This window comes from Rhincodon typus, chromosome 17, assembly GCF_021869965.1.
Source record: "Rhincodon typus isolate 14 chromosome 17, sRhiTyp1.1, whole genome shotgun sequence".
Taxonomy (NCBI): Eukaryota; Metazoa; Chordata; class Chondrichthyes; order Orectolobiformes; family Rhincodontidae; genus Rhincodon; species Rhincodon typus.
The window spans coordinates 1560551-1577641 of NC_063348.1; the positions used below are offsets into that span (position 1 = coordinate 1560551).

The 17091-nt window shown below is 44.7% G+C and overlaps 1 protein-coding gene across 1 annotated transcript in view; it reads left to right on the forward strand.

The window, feature by feature from the left end:
• si:ch211-236l14.4 (SITS-binding protein) overlaps window positions 1-17091 on the forward strand; it is a 78395-nt gene that overhangs the window by 8666 nt on the left and 52638 nt on the right. The window contains exon 2 of the mRNA XM_048607230.1: window positions 9988-10052. Within this exon, the coding sequence (XP_048463187.1) occupies window positions 9988-10052 (65 nt within the window). The remainder of the gene's footprint in view (window positions 1-9987; window positions 10053-17091) is intronic.

Here is a 17091-nt window from a genome sequence, read left to right on the forward strand (position 1 = left end):
TATGTCCTGTAGAGAAGGAAACTGCCATCCCTTCCTGGTCTGGCCTACATGTGACTCCAGACCCACAGCAAAGAGTGGTTGAATCTTAACTGCCCTCTGGGCAAGTAGGGATGGGCAATGAATGCTGCCTGGTCAGAGACTCCCTCATTTTGTGAATGAATAAAAAAAAGCTAGACAGACAGTTGAGCTCCCATGAACACTATGATCATGGGCAGATATCCTTGTTTTTTTGTGTCATTCATGAACATATAAATTCCCTGCTTTTTTTTTTCAAAATAATGGCATGGAATCATTTGCATTCACCTGAGAGGGCAAAAGCCTTATGGTAACATTCAATGTAGCACTGGACTGGCAACCAGGATTATTGTGCTCGGGGGTCTAACTCAGGACTTGGCCCATCAGACTTGTAACTCAGAGGCAAGAGAGCTCCCGGTGGTTTGTAACAAGGTGGGACTTTTGCGTGATTGCTTGACCTCCACAATGACAGGATGGAGTTTGATAGGATATGGAACAAAGCCAGGTGCTTCAATGACACAAGCCTTCCCCCTAGCTAACCGTCTCTCACCTTGGATTGCAGACATTTACAGGAAAAGGTGGCACATGGATTTATTTTTCTTTTCTCATTCATACAAGAACACAGGAATTCGAAGCAGGATTAAGCTAATTCACCCCTTGAACCCGCTCCACGTTCAACGACATCATGCCTGCTCTGGATGTGTCTTAACTGTACCTTTCTGTCACCGTCCCCGAAATAATCCTTGAATCCCTTGTCAATTAAAGATTATTTAACTTTATCCAGAATTCAACGATCCAGCCTCCTCTATGGGGAAGAGAATTTCCCAGACTAGCAGCTTTTGACATAAAAATAATGCCCACCTCATTCGTAAATGAGTGAACCTCTTATTTTTAATATGTTCTAGGTTTCCCCAGAGAGGTAACATCCTCTCAAAATCCATCCTGTCAAGTTCCTTTGTTTCACTAAGATCATCTTGCATTCTTCTAAACACCAGTGGATTCAGGCCCAACATGTCCATCTTTCCTCATAAGGTAACCCTGTCACCCCAGGAAGAGGTTGAATCACTCTTCTTCCCTGACTTGCAATTATATCCTTTCTTAAGTAAGGATACCAAAACATGACAATGTATTTCAGATGTGGTCTCACCAAGGTCTGTGCAGCTACTGCAATACTTCCTGACGTTTATACTTGGTCTCTTTTTCACTAAAGTCCAACATTTCTTTTGCCTTCCTAATCACTTGCTGTATCTGCAATCTATCTTCTCGTATTTCATGTACCAGGACACCCAGATCCTTCAGTAATGTAGAGTTTGATAATAACTCTCCATTCAGATGGTGTGCAGCTTTAAGATTTTTCCTACCATCATGGACAAGTTCACTTGGTTAGAGACAAAAAAAAACTGCAGGTGCTGGAATCCAAGGTAGACAAACAGGAGGCTGGAAGAACACAGCAGGCCAGGCAGCATCTGGAGGAAAGGAGCAGTCAATGTTTCAGCTATTACCCTTCTTCAGGACTGGAGGTGGGGATAGGTGGAGCTGCAGATAAAGAGGTTGGAGGGGTGGATTCAGAGTGGTGGTAATAGGTGGATACTGGTGGTAGTAACGATCTCGTTGGTTGATGGAGGGATGAGTCCAGTTGCTGGCTAGAAGGGAGGGTCAGAAGATGGAATGAAAGGGAGGAGGCAGGGATGGAAGGGAAGCCGGGGGATGGATGGGAAGGTTATTTGAAATTGGAGAACTCAGTGTTGAGTCCTACAGGCTGTAGGTTGCCCAGGCGAAAGATAAGGTGTTGTTCTTCAAATTTGCATTCCGAGTCGCTGCGACACTGGAGGAGGCTGAGGACGAACATGTCGGAGGGGGAGTTAAAATGGGCGGTGACCGGAAGGTTAGGTTGGCCATTACAGCCAGGCAGAGATGCTTGGCGAAATGGTCACCTAGTCTATGTTTGGTCACACCGACGTAGAGAAGACCATAGCGGGATCACTGGACGCAATAGACTAGGTTGGAGGAAATGCAGATGAAGCTCTGTCTCACCTGGAAGGGCTGTTTAGGGCCCTGAATGGAGGTGGTGTGTGGGCAGGTATTTCATCTTTTGTGGTTAGGGGGGAAGGTAGCGGGTGGGTTGGAGTGGTTGGTGGGGAGTGTGGTGCGAACTAAGGAGTGTCGAAGGGAACGATCCTTGCGGAAGGCAGCGAGGGGTGGGGAGTGGAAGATGTTTTGGGTGGTGGGGTCTAATTGGAATTTGCGAAAGTGTTTGAGGAAACTCTTCTGAAGAGGGGCCCGATCTGAAACATCAATTTTCCTGCTCCTCTGATGCTGCCTGGCCTGCTGTGTTCCTGCAGCTCCACACTCTGTTATCTCCTCCAATCTAGCCTATTGCATCTGGTGCTCCCGATGCGGTCTTCTCTACATTGGTAAGACCAAATGTAGACTAGGTGACCATTCCGCCAAGCATCTCCGCCTGGTCCGTAATGGCCAACCGAACCTCCCAGTCACTGCCCAATAACTCCCCAACCCCCCTCCCCACCAACTCCCCCTCTGATATGTCCGTCCTCAGCCTCCTCCAGTGTCGTAGCCACTCGGAATGCAAATTTGATGAAAAACACCCTATTTTCCGCCTCGGCACCCTACAGCCTGTAGGACTCAACATTGAGTTCTCCAATTTTAAAAAACCTATCCACCCATTCCCCAGCTTCCCTTCCAGCCCCACCTCCTCCCTTCCATTCCACCTTCTTACCCTCCCTTCCAGCAACCAACCAGCTTCATCTCTCCCATCGACCAACCAGATCAAACCTACCACCAGTGTCCACCTATTACCACCATTCTACCTCCACCCCTCCAACCCCTTTATCTGCAGTTCCACCTACCCCCACCTCCAGTCCTGAAGAAGGGTAATACCTGACTGCTCCTTTCCTCCAGATGCTGCCTGGCCTGCTATGTTCTTCCAACCTCCTATTTGTCTACCATGGACAAGTTCACATTTTCCCACATTGTATTCCATCTTGCCCGGTTACTTAACCTACCTTTGCTGACTCCTTGTGTCCTCTTTGCAACTTAGTTTCCAACCTATCTTTGTGACATCAGAAAATATGTCACTGTACATTCAGTTCCTTCACCCAAGTCATGAAATAGATTGTAAATAGTTGAGGATCCAGTACTGACCACTGTGGCACTCCACTAGTTCACCTTGCCAACCAGAAAATGACCCATTTACCCCCACTCACTGCTCATCAGCTTACTGATCCTTTACATATGTTGAGATAACAAGGTGTAGAGCTGGATGAACACAGCAGGCCGAGCAGGAAAGTGGACGTTTCGGATCTGGACCCTTCTTCAGACCCGGAACGTCAGCTTTCCTGCTCCTCTGATGCTGCTTGGCCTGCTGTGTTCATCCAGCTCTACACCATGTTATCTCAGATTCTCCAGCATCGGCAGTTCCCACTATCTCTTTCTCTCTTTACATATGCTGTTTTGTTAGCCCTACACTATAAGCTTTTACGTTGTGTGGTAACCTTTGATGTGATATTTTTATCAGTTTCCTTCTAGAAATCCAAGAACAACCACACCTACGCCTTCCCCTTTATTCATCCTGCGTGTTACTTCTTAAAAGAACTTTAATAAACTAATTTTGAAAGTCTTTCCAATTTTTTGACCTAACACTGATCTTTTGGGTACTGTGCACTTGTTTTTTTTTCAAATCCTTACTATCCTGATTCATTAGTTAGCTATGGATGGTACGTAGATATATTTAATTGAGAACTCAATGAGAGTTATGAGAGTAATATCTCCTTAAATGTCTGTTATTGTTCCTGTCTATTCTTTAAACCTATTTTCCCAGTTCACATTAGCCAACCCTGCCCTTATAGCCTTGCAGTTCCCTTTATTTTAGATTAAGACACTAGTCTTAGACCTGCATGTGGCACTTTCTAACTAAATATGAAATTCTAGCATGTTGTGGTCACTGCTGCCTAGAGGTTTCTTTACTAGAGATCATTTATCCATCTGTCCCATTGCGCATTACCTGGTTTAAAATAGCCTACTCCCTGTTAGGCGTAGAACATGCTGCTGTAGATATTACAATCTGTCTGCTCATCTTCCAATATACTTTTGCCAAATTGATATGCAAATCATTAAGAAGATTTAAATCACCTGTGATTATTGGCATAATTAGTTACAGGACACTTTCTTTTTTTCTGTACCGTGTAATTATTCTCAGGCAGCCAATAAACTACTCCCACAAATGCCGACTTACGTTTGCTGTTTGTTATTGTAGCCAAACTGATTGTTCGTTTTGATCTTCTGAACTAAGGTCAGCTTTCACTATTATATGAAAATCATTTTTAATTAGAGCTACTTCACCATCATTTCCTAGCTTCCTTGAAATGTAAGATATCCTTGAATATTTAGGTCACAGCCTTGGTCACCTTGTGACAGCATTCACAACACATTATTGAGGGAAGGAAGAGGGAAAGAATGGGGCTGCAGGTGACAAAGTGAGAGAAGAAGGCAATAGTAAGGTGGCTGGGGGAAAAAAGAGTCTGCAAGTGGAAGTGAGGGGGTGGTAATGTGTGGGGAGAATGAGGCTACAAAGGGGGTTGTGGGAAGAAGGAAGCTTCTAGGTGGGAGGGAGGCAGAGGCTGTAAGGGATCTGAGTAGTGAGAAGTTGTAAATAAGAGTGAACAGTTTCAAATCTGTTAAAAGAATATTTGACTAACTGGGAGCTAGGACAAATGGAAACTACTGAGATAGTTAATTACTTGAAAATAGTAGAGAAACCTCTACCTTTCGGCTGAATAAGCTCAGGAGCTACTATATGGGAAAAATATTGTGAATGGGATTGTAATGTTTGTATTGTAAATTGTTAAATTCCATTCTGCGATCGAAATCTGAGTTGCAATAAAGTGGATGGTAATTGCCTGATAAAAGTATGAGATGCATTGCTCAGTCTGTGGAAGGTAGGGTGACGGTTTTTTGTGTGTAAAAGTGTGTGTCAGTACCTTTGAACAAACATTGACTGCTGACTTATCTGTAACATTTTGTGTCAATTTATATATGGTGGTCTCAGAACTTGATGCTTTTGTATGGTGTGGTTTTCAGTTTAGAAAACAGCGATAACTAGTTAGGAGATTGATGAAATTTTGTGGTTCTGCTACTGCGTGAATGTAAAGATGATACTTTTTTATTTTTCTATGTTTTGATTTGTTTCTATGTTTTTCTATGATTGTACACTGAAATGGGAAAAGGACAGTTTTAAAAGGAAAGGATTGTAGAAAGGATTGCTGCACTTTTTGAAAGAAGTTACTTGACACAAAGTGTTGTTTACGCTGTTCTTTGTTGAAGTAGTGGGGTATATTACTACAGGTGAGCTGAAGACAGTGGAGTGTATGGATAGATATTTAGTCATCAACAAGTAGCTGATTGGTCTGTGGAGAGGTGACCAGTTGTTAAATTATTGAATTGCCTATTGACAATTATGTGATTGGCTCCTGGCTAGCTGAACATCTTGTGAATGTTTGGTAAGAAGCCCCTGGACCTTCAAAAAGGAAGGTGCTGCCCTTTTCTCTGCATTTAAAAAATAAAGGCACTATAAGCCTGAAGAAAGCCAGTTTATTTTTCATCAGCGGTTGTAGTTAGTGGTGGTTTTTAACCAATAGGTCAAAGATTTTAAGAGTGGCCTTGTTACTCCGTGCTTCCTGCAAGCAAGTGATAGTATCTGGAGAAGGAGAATCAAGGAGCAGTGGGTCCTGACCAGCAAAAATGATCATCCCACCTTAGTGATTGGGATCTATGGAACTGCTTTCCTGGTCTTTCCCTCCACCCATAACAATATTTTTTTGTGCCGTGTGTGTGTATTTTTAACTCTTTGAGACTTTGGGAATGGTGGGGCTTAATTTTCAATGCACTATTCTAGTTTCCAAATATCCCAGTATTATACAGTATTACAAACATCGATTCTGCAAATTGTTAAGTTGAAATCTGGGATTGCGATCTGAGATGCGATTTAATAAAGAAAGGGACGTTATTTGCCTGATTAAATTGTTCTGAATTTTTACATGGGAAATGGAAGTGCATTAGCTGTGATCTTCCCAGTCTGCAAAAGGTGTGTTTAGCATTGTGGGATTTTATGTGTGGAAATGTGTCTGTTATTCTGGGGAAAAAAAACTTTTGCATATTGTGCCAATTTGAATGCTGTAGTGTCTAGGAAATTCATGCCTTGTGAGTTTAATGGAGGGGTAATGTTTATTGAAGATATTGAAGGATAGGGTTCGGGGTCAGGTCCAGGTGGAATGCTGTTTGGATGGTTGGTGTGGACTCGATGAGCTGAATTGCCTGCTTCCCCACCGTAGGGATTCTATGATTCCATATTGGTGAACTCTTCTGATTCAGCTTCTGAGAGATCTTAATATCCTATGCGTCAACACAAATACATTTATTACTCTTACTATTTGACTGCAACCCTAATAAATATATTTATTTCATACATCATTATTAATATTCCATTGAAGTTCACCAATTGTCCTGGTTCCTGAGATGGATTGATAACCTGGGTTATAAATTATAGAAAGGTGACTACCCCAGTGGAGTGTAATACTAAAGATGGTAGGAACTGCTTAAGCTTTGGCATTTATGCTTGCCTGGCAGGCCTGTGTTGTTTAACGTGTTTGTCACCTTGTGCAGTAGCTTTGCCAGATTGGCACCTTCACTTTTAGGTCAGGTTGGTGCTACTCTTCACCAGCGCTCCCTTTAATTTTTCTTTCATTTGCACAGATGTCTGAGATCCATGTGCAGTAACAATGCCCAGAACCAGACATCAATGCTGCAACCTGTATTTGCACACTGGTCACTGTGCATGGAACATTAGAACACTGCATGTGCGAAGCCCGCACAAAGCATTGTCCTGCCATGCCCTCCTGCATCATTCATTGAACCAGATCCGATGTTCAGTTAGTAATCCACTGGAGTTACCTGCAGCTGATGCAGTTGCTGAATGTTGACATAATGTAACACCCTCACTCTTCTCTCCTGTACCCTCACGTGCTGTTTTTTACTTTACTGGAAGAATTGATGTGAAAGTTTCATGGGGAATCAATGAGAAGGCAGGGTGAGACCAGACGATGTAGCTATTCAGTTCACTCTGATGTAGTTTCCAAACAGTAATATCATTGACCAAAGAATTCTTCAACTTGCCAACAAGCAAATCTGCAAAATATGCAGAGAACCTTGATCAATATTACAGCAATCTATTTGTCTATTTAATATCAAACCATTACTTTTCATTAATCACACCAGATTCCAGTACATCTTATGGTTATCTTATAACCTGCACAACCTTATACAGCCTTGCAGTATTCCTCATAGTTCAGTGGGTTTGACTTTTGGTAGTTCTGATAACGCATGTTCCTCAATCATCTTTCTGCACTTCTTTCAAATGTCCTCTTAAGAATCAAGTGGACTAAGACATATTCTGAAAGATGATTAATTGGTTTCTTGATTATGACACCAATACTTTCCAAGAAAAACTGATGTAACCTTAACTTCCCATGGGGATGAACAATTACATAGTTGAGGATAAGCACAAAAGTAATTGCAGCAGAGATAGTAGGAACTGCAGATGCTGGAGAATCTGAGATAACAAGGTGTAGAGCTGGACAAACACAGCAGGCCAAGCAGCATCAGAGGAGCAGGAAAGCTGACGTTTCGGGCCTAGACCCTTCTTCAGAAATGGGTGTTACCCTCCTCCCTCCGGAAAGACCTCAGTGGATCTCTCCCCCATTTCTGAAGAAGGGTCTAGGCCCGAAACATCAGCTTTCCTGCTCCTCTGATGCTGCTTGGCCTACTGTGTTCGTCCAGCTCTACACCTTGTTATCTCATTAATTGCAGCAGGCTTGGTTTCAGCCATTTTTGTTCTGTTCAGCAGTTTAGAATGCTGGATTTGTGCAGGGAAAATAAAGATATGTCGGGAGAAAGCAAAACCGTTCTCTAAATGGAAAAGTTGGCAATCTAGGGGATATCTTCTTTTAAAAAAAATAAATCTATACAGGGATCATAACGTTGTATGTGTACAACTGTTAGGCTTCTAATTTTTACTACAGTCAAGTAACTTGCAAGCTCTAAATTCAGTTGGTAGACGTCTTGAGAGGAGAGAGTGCACATAGATAACATAAGATAATTAAATGAATGTGGAAAGGAATACCTGACAATGGAGATTATAACTGGACTGTGGAAGACAATTCACTGTGTGGTTTGAGTCTGTGATAATGTGGGCAGTTAGTGACATTATTAACATACAAATAAAGTGTGCATGGCCCATGGAATGAGATTAATGCACCAAAGTCTCTTTATGCATTGCATTTTTTCTTCTATACTTACAAGTTTCCAGTAAATATTGAGTTTCTTGGGGAACACTGCATGTTGGCTGGTCTCTTAAAGCCTGTTAATTGTCGAAGTTTTGAATGTTTCTGCTTGTGATGGATTGCAAAGCTAGGGTCAGAAATATAAAGTAGTCACTAACAGACCCAGTGACAGATTCAGTAGGAATGTTGAACCTAATACCACAAGGACTTTTAGAGGACCCACACTGATTCATTTAACAAAAGCAATCCATCCACAAGGGAGACAAGATTAAAAGGTTATACTAATAATATAAGATGAAAACAAAATATGTGATAATGAATCCATGGATGACATTCCCCAAATGTTTTCGGTTCCAGATGAGGAGGGATACTGGATCCCCTTCTTTATTCACTCATCCTTGGTTGATCCTAACAAGATTGATTTGCGAAGGATACTTTCTCCTGATGTGAATTAATTTGTTTTAAAAAGAGAGCCAATTTAATCAGACTTTCTTGAGTTAACAATAGAGGAAGTTTATTGGTTGCTAAATGCAAGAAGAAATGATAACAACACCCAGACTAGGGATGAAAAGTGAGTCTGAAGAAAAAACTTAAAAGATCAATCTATCTCTGAGTCACTCATGAAAAATGGATAACAGAATGTTGCAGCTGCTACGTTGGTAGTTGAATACTCTTGGTTTTGCAAGTTAATTGAAATTCTTTTGTCCTGATTCCTTTTGACAGTGGCTGTCTGGTAGCACTAAGAGTGAGAGAGTATTTTTGCTTTTCTTTACGTATAGCGCAAGTGTTTAATGATTGTCCTTAAACTGTGACCTTCACAGCACACTCGTACATCAGGCCACTAACTCAGAGACCAAGGGTCGCAGTTGGTTTCTAACCTTAAACCTAACTCTTTATTTATATTTTCTTGAAAGGGTAAAACATGAACATATCTGTACAGAACACTGCCAAACAGTCATTGTCATCATAGAATTCCTACAGTGTGGAAACAGGCCATTCAGTCCAACAAGTCCACACTACCCCTCCGAAGAGCATCCCACCCAGACCAAATCCCATACCCCTGCATTTCCAATGGCTAATCCATGTAATGTATACACCTCTGGACACTATGGGCAATTTCGCATGACCAATCCATCTATCCTGCACATCTTTGGACTGTGGGAGGAAACCGGAGCACCCGGAGAAACCCACACAGACATGGGGAGAATGTGCAAACTCCTCACAGTTAGTACCCAAGGGTGGAATTGAACCCAGGTCCCTAGCGCTGTGAGGCAGCAGTGCTAACCACTGAGGCACTGTGCCATCTTTTGACTGCAGCTGTCCACTTTTTAAAATAAAAGCACATTGAATTGAAAGTTCAAAATGTTCAAAGTTTGAGGTGTTGATCCATTGTTATGACAAATAGGACGTGATGAGTGTGATGCATAAACAGCATAGTTAACAGAATGGCCTGTTTCTGTTCTCTAGTTTCAAAGGAGTAGGTTATTAGGTTCTCTGTAACTTGTTCACAGGACTGTTTCTCCATGGACAATGTGTCATGGTATGGAGGAGGAAGCATGCATTCTCAGTACTGGCCCATTAACAATGCTGACATTGACTCCCAACCTTTCGTCATCAGCAACCTACAGGACACGCCCACAGGCTACGGATCAGTGTTGGAGAGGTATTTCCTTGGATCAACAGGTGAGAACATTGACGTTCTGTGTATTTGATGTAAATTGAATTCTTCTGGGAATCTGGACTTCAGCTTAAATCATAAGATGAAATTTTGGGCTGTTTGAGGTGCAGGGGATCACTGTGATACCATTCTGTGCATTGATTTGAACTCGTCTCAGGATACGGGGTTGGGGGAGTCAAGATGTGTAGTGCAGTCACTGCTCTGAATGAACTCTTATTCACTGTGGGTGAAAGCAGATTGGCTAAGTTTTTGTATCAATGAGGCTGTAGGCACTTTCCATGTGTGGGTGAAGATTGGTTTAAACCTTACTGCTGGAGGACTTTGGTGTCCTTTATCAGAAGTCTTTGAGAGTTGGGCCTCCATCACAGCAGACAAATCATTGTTGTCCACCAACAATTTTGTGGCATGTATATGTCCAATGTTGTGTGTTGACAAAAAGTTCCATGCAGTTAGCTGAGACTGAGTTGATTCACATCCAGAACATCTGCCCAATTCCTCTGATTTACAAAAACAGCTTTTTAATACAGAAATCTTGTTCAGACACTGATTGATTGTCTTCCTCCTCCTGAGGTGACTATCATAAGGTGAGTTCAGGATTCCAGTCAGTAATTAGTGCAGTATTCAAGCAATTCAAAGATGGAGGATGACATTTCACCAGGGTCTCAGCATCAATATAATCCCAGAGATAGTAGGAACTGCAGATGCTGGAGAATCCGAGACAACAAGGTGCAGGGCTGGATGAACACAGCAGGCCAAGCAGCATCATAGGAGCAGAGAGGCTGACGTTTCGGGCCTAGACCCTTCATCAGAAAAGGGGGAGGGGAAGGGGGTTTTGAAATAAATAGGGAGAGAGTGGGAGGCGGATAGAAGAGGGATAGAGGAGAGGATAGGTGGAGAGGAAACAAACAGGTCGAAGAGGCGGGGATGGAGCCAGTAAAGGTGAGTGTAGGTAGGGAGTTAGGAAGGGGATAGGTCAGTCCAGGGAGGACGGACAGGTCAAGGGGGCGGGATGAGGTTGGTCGGTAGGAGATGGAGGTGCAGCTTGAGGTGGGAGGAGGGGATAGGTGGGAGGAAGAACAGGTTAGGGAGGCAGGGACGAGCTGGACTGGTTTTGGGATGCGGTAGGGGGAGGGGAGATTTTGAAACTTGTGAAATCCACATTGATACCATTGGGCTGCAGGGTTCCCAAGCGGAATATGAGTTGCTGTTCCTGCAACCTTCGGGTGGCATCATTGTGGCACTGCAGGAGGCCCAGGATGGACATGTCGTCTGAGGAATGGGAGGGGGAGTTGAAATGGTTCGCGACTGGGAGGTGCAGTTGTTTGTTGCGAACCGAGCGTAAGTGTTCTGCAAAGCGGTCCCCGAGTCTCCGCTTGGTTTCCCCGATGTAGAGGAAGCCACACCGGGTACAGCGGATGCAGTATACCACATTGGCAGATGCGCAGGTGAACATCTGCTTCCTCCTACCGCCCCCTTAATCAAGACCCCACCCCTGAGCACCAAACCATCATCTCCCAAACCATCCACAACCTCATCACCTCAGGTGACCTCCCACCCACGGCCTCCAACCTCATCGTTCCCCAACCTCGCACTGCCCGCTTCTATCTCCTTCCCAAAATCCACAAACCTGAATGCCCTGGTCGACCCATTGTCTCCGCCTGCTCCTGCCCCACCGAACTGATCTCCAACTATCTCAACTCCATTTTCTCCCCCTTGGTCCAGGAACTCCCTACCTATGTCCGTGACACCACCCACGCCCTCCACCTCCTCCAGAACTTCCAATTCCCCGGTCCCCAACACCTCATCTTTACCATGGACGTCCAGTCCCTCTACACCTGCATTCCCCATGCAGATGGCCTTAAGGCCCTCCGCTTCTTCCTGTCCCGCAGGCCCGACCAGTCCCCCTCCACTGACACCCTCATCCGCTTAGCCGAACTCGTCCTCACACTCAACAACTTCTCTTTCAATTCCTCCCACTTCCTACAGACAAAGGGGGTAGCCATGGGTACCCGCATGGGCCCAAGCTACGCCTGCCTCTTTGTAGGTTACGTGGAACAATCCCTCTTCCGTACCTACACCGGCCCTAAACCCCACCTCTTCCTCCGTTACATTGATGACTGTATCGGCGCCGCCTCGTGCTCCCACGAGGAGCTCGAACAGTTCATACACTTCACTAACACCTTCCACCCCAACCTTAAGTTTACCTGGACCATCTCTAACACCTCTCCCCCCTTCCTGGACCTCTCTGTCTCCATATCGGGCAACCACCTAGAAACCGATATTCATTTCAAGCCCACCGACTCCCACAGCTACCTAGAATACTCCTCCTCCCACCCACCTTCCTGCAAAAATGCTATCCCCTATTCCCAATTCCTTCGCCTCCGCCGCATCTGCTCCCAGGATGAGGCATTCCACTCCCGTACATCTCAGTTGTCCTCGTTTTTCAAGGACCGTAACTTCCCCCCCTCGGTGGTCGAGAACGCCCTCAACCGTGTCTCCCACATCTCCCTCAACTCATCCTTCACACCCCGTCCACGCAATAAGAACCAAAAAAGAATCCCCCTCGTCCTCATGTACCACCCCACCAACCTCCGGATCCAACGCATCATCCTCCGACACTTCCGCCATCTGCAATCCGACCCCACCACCAAAGACATCTTTCCCTCCCCACCTTTATCTGCTTTCCGGAGGGACAACTCTCTCCGTGACTCCCTTGTCCGCTCCACACTCCCCTCCAGCTCCACCACACCCGGCACTTTTCCCTGCAACCGCAGGAAGTGCTACACCTGCCCCCATACCTCCTCCCTCACCCCCATCCCCGGCCCCAAGAAGACTTTCCACATCAAGCAGATGTTCACCTGCACATCTGCCAATGTGGTATACTGCATCCGCTGTACCCGGTGTGGCTTCCTCTACATCGGGGAAACCAAGCGGAGACTCGGGGACCGCTTTGCAGAACACTTACGCTCGGTTCGCAACAAACAACTGCACCTCCCAGTCGCGAACCATTTCAACTCCCCCTCCCATTCCTCAGACGACATGTCCATCCTGGGCCTCCTGCAGTGCCACAATGATGCCACCCGAAGGTTGCAGGAACAGCAACTCATATTCCGCTTGGGAACCCTGCAGCCCAATGGTATCAATGTGGATTTCACAAGTTTCAAAATCTCCCCTCCCCCTACCGCATCCCAAAACCAGTCCAGCTCGTCCCTGCCTCCCTAACCTGTTCTTCCTCCCACCTATCCCCTCCTCCCACCTCAAGCTGCACCTCCATCTCCTACCGACCAACCTCATCCCGCCCCCTTGACCTGTCCGTCCTCCCTGGACTGACCTATCCCCTTCCTAACTCCCTACCTACACTCACCTTTACTGGCTCCATCCCCGCCTCTTCGACCTGTTTGTTTCCTCTCCACCTATCCTCTCCTCTATCCCTCTTCTATCCGCCTCCCACTCTCTCCCTATTTATTTCAAAACCCCCTTCCCCTCCCCCTTTTCTGATGAAGGGTCTAGGCCCGAAACGTCAGCCTCTCTGCTCCTATGATGCTGCTTGGCCTGCTGTGTTCATCCAGCCCTGCACCTTGTTGTCTCAATATAATCCCAGTTGTTTATTGTTATTATGGCAACAATTTTCCAAGTAGTCCTACTCAAAACTCTACACATGGGCTGTGGGAGGTGATTAAACAATTGGAGAAAATGAGAACTCTCTATACTTCCCATGTAAGAACAGTTGAAGTGAAGCTTGTAGCATTAAGCCCACTCCTCCTAGGGATCACAAACAACCCATACCATTGCTCACTGGAGCTGACCTGTTTAACCACCTTCCATAGAAATGCAGTTGAATTCATCTCTATAAGCAGTTCAAATGAACAGATGCAGCACATTTAGCTGGATCACCTTTGGAGATGAGGGGGACAATTTACAGGATTTCTCCTGAAATTAAAAATGCAGTGTGGAGTCAATTATTCAGCAGTATGTTTACGGATAGTGATGGTGTTGACCCTCATCTGAGTGTAAATAAGAATCCCATCAAACAATTCTGTGTTTGCTCAGTGTAGGAACACAGGAAAAAGAGGAGATACCAAGGGCCTTTTCCGTCATTCAGGGAAATCTCTGGCTGACTTGTAGGTTAACTGCACCCGCCTTTTCCAAGTCTTTACCGCTTGATACCTTTGACAAGCAAAAAATCTGTTTATCAGATTTACAAAGCTTAATTGAGCTATCATTTATTGGGAGAGAATGCCACATTTCCATTGCCTTTTACATGAAAAGTGTTTTGTAATCTTTCTCCTGAACGGCCTGGCTCTGATTTTAAATGGCCTTGTCCTCGGGTATGATTTCACCTTCGCAGAGGTGGTGAGAATAATGATGAGTGTAATGGCTACATTGAGTGAGAATCTGTATCAACAAAAACTCTGAGTTCACTTCTGCCACCTTAGATAGCGAGATCCAATTCTCACCATCTGATGACAAGAAATCTAGCTGCATGAATTTGTACCTCATTAATTAAATAACTGACTCTGAACTTCCCCCTTCCTGAGTAATTTCTCCCTGTCAAAAATCTCAATGTCTCAAAACTGAATGGATACCTGTTGAGTTCATATCTTAGCATCAAGTCATGGCTGTGCCAACTATTTTCCTTTTCTTTACTGGCAATTATATAAACTGCAGCAAATGCCTTCATGGTTTATGGCAATTGAACCTCTTCATCAACGTAACTGGGCCTTGTCGCTGTATCCACCTCAGAACAGCAGACTGCTTAAGATTGGGCACACTCGGACACTATTCATGCGCAGAGGTAGCATTGGCAGATCTGGACAGCCCGGCATTTTCCTCCTTTGTCATAAAACTTTCATACAGACAGACAGATAGACAGCTTCTGGCTTACTGGTTTCACACAGGCAGGGTTCAGAAAGCTTGTGGCTTGAGGAAACATTAAAGAATACCAGTCCTCGAGGGTGGGCGGGGGAGTGCTGAGTCATTTTGTTGTGCAGCGTCAATGCCAGAGGGGCAGCATGTGTCAATGCCTTATATGGTGAGGCAATGCGAATACTTGAAGTGATGTGTGAAAGTCAAAGTAGAGGGGCTGGACTCCAGTCACTCATTCCAGGGGCTAGATGTTTTCAAGTCTAGGAGCTGGGCCACTGTTAGTCATGTGCTTGGTCCAATGCGAGTCATGGATTTCATACTGTTACAGTCTGAACCATGGTCCGTTCTGATGGTCAAATAAAGCAGTCTGCAGCCTAGCTTTTCACTCAATCAGGATGATGTTATGATATCAGTCCAGGCTGAAGTCAGTTAGGCTGCCCTGTAAATGGGTGTGAGCCCATGTTTAGTCAGGGCTGGGGGTCTTGTAGAATCTGGGGGCTTGGTACATGGCATTCTTCAAGGCTGTGGGCCACTTAACTCCAGGAATGGCGTCATTCTCTTTAGTCACTGAGGAAATGGCCATAGTGATAGGGGTCAGTGTAGATAATATAACAGAAATGTGTCACAGGGGACTGTGTGGTCTCAATTATGCAACAAAATCTGGAACTGGAATGAACCACTTGCGAAGTGGGAGGAGTCAATTGCCCTTGTTTTCCCAAAGTGCAGCACTGGAATGTGAGTCCTTCTTAGAGTGTTTGCATTTATTATTATTCAAGTGGTGAAACAATGCTTGCCATTTGTTTCCAATTCACCATTAATCTGGAAGCCAACATTCTTCACACAGTCCAATAAAAAAAAATGTTTTTTTTAAATTCTTCAACCTCTATGACATGACAGGTGGGATTTGACCCCAGATCGTCTGGCCTAGAGGTCAAAGCATGACCACTGTCCCCCACAATCCGGATTGGACATGTAATCATGAAGAACCCTTGAAGAGGGCTTTGTGCCCCCTGCCATCTTATGCTCAACAATACTCAAAGTAATGACTGTCTTGTGACAGCCTCATCTTCTCAAATGACCGATATACACAGTCTGAAGTATTTAAAACATCCGCATTCCAACCACTGTGTCTGTGATACCATTAGCAAAGACAGAGAGGAGGTTCTGCAGATCTGGCAGGCTTAAAAGTAGGTAAGTCTTCAGGTCCAGATGAAATATGTTCTAGGTCATTAAATGAGGCAAGGGAGGAAAAAGCAGGACTGCTCACAAAAATTTTCAGTTCCTCTCTGGCCACAGGAGAGGTGCTGGAGGACTGGCAGGCAGCCAACCTGATACTGTTATTCAAGAAGGGAGCAAGGGATAAACGAGGAAACTACATGCCAGCCAGCCTAACCTTGGTAGTAGGGATACTATTGGAAGTGATTCTGGAGGACAGAATGAATCTGCATTTGGAGAGGCGGGGATTTATTAAGAACAGTCAGCATGATTTTGTTAAGAGTTAAGGTAATGTCTGACCAACTTGAGGGCAATGCTTTGATGACATCTACTTGGACTTCAGCAAGACTTTCGATAAGGTCCTGCGTGGAAGATTGATAGAGAAACTAAGAGCACATGGGAATCAAGGAAATTTGGCAAATTGGATCCACAATTGGTTAGGTGGCAGGAAGCAGAGGGTGATGGCTGAGGGATATTTTTCACCTGGAAGTCTGTATCTAGTGAGGTCTGACGGTGCCCGTTGTTGGGCCCTTGTGGTTTGTGGTTTATGTAAATGATTTAGATTTGAATGTAGGGAGGGGTGGATCAATTCGCAGATGATTCAAAAATTGGTGGGGTGGCAAATAGTTTGGAGAATAACCTTAGATTACAGGAGGATATAGACAGGCTGGTCAGATGGGCTGATCAGTGGGAAATAGAATTATTTCAAATATGCAGTGATGCAGTTGGGCAAAACAAACAAGACAAGATGAATGATGGCATGATGAATGGTAGAACCCTGGAAAGCGCTCTGGATCAGAGGGACCTTGGTGTATATGTGCTCTGGTCCCTTAAGGTATTGGGGCTGGTGGATTAAGTGGTTAAGAAGAAATATGGTATACTTTTATTAGACAAGTCATTCAGTTTAAGAACAGGGAGATTATGCTGGAACTATACAAAATATTGGTTAGGCCACAGCTAGAG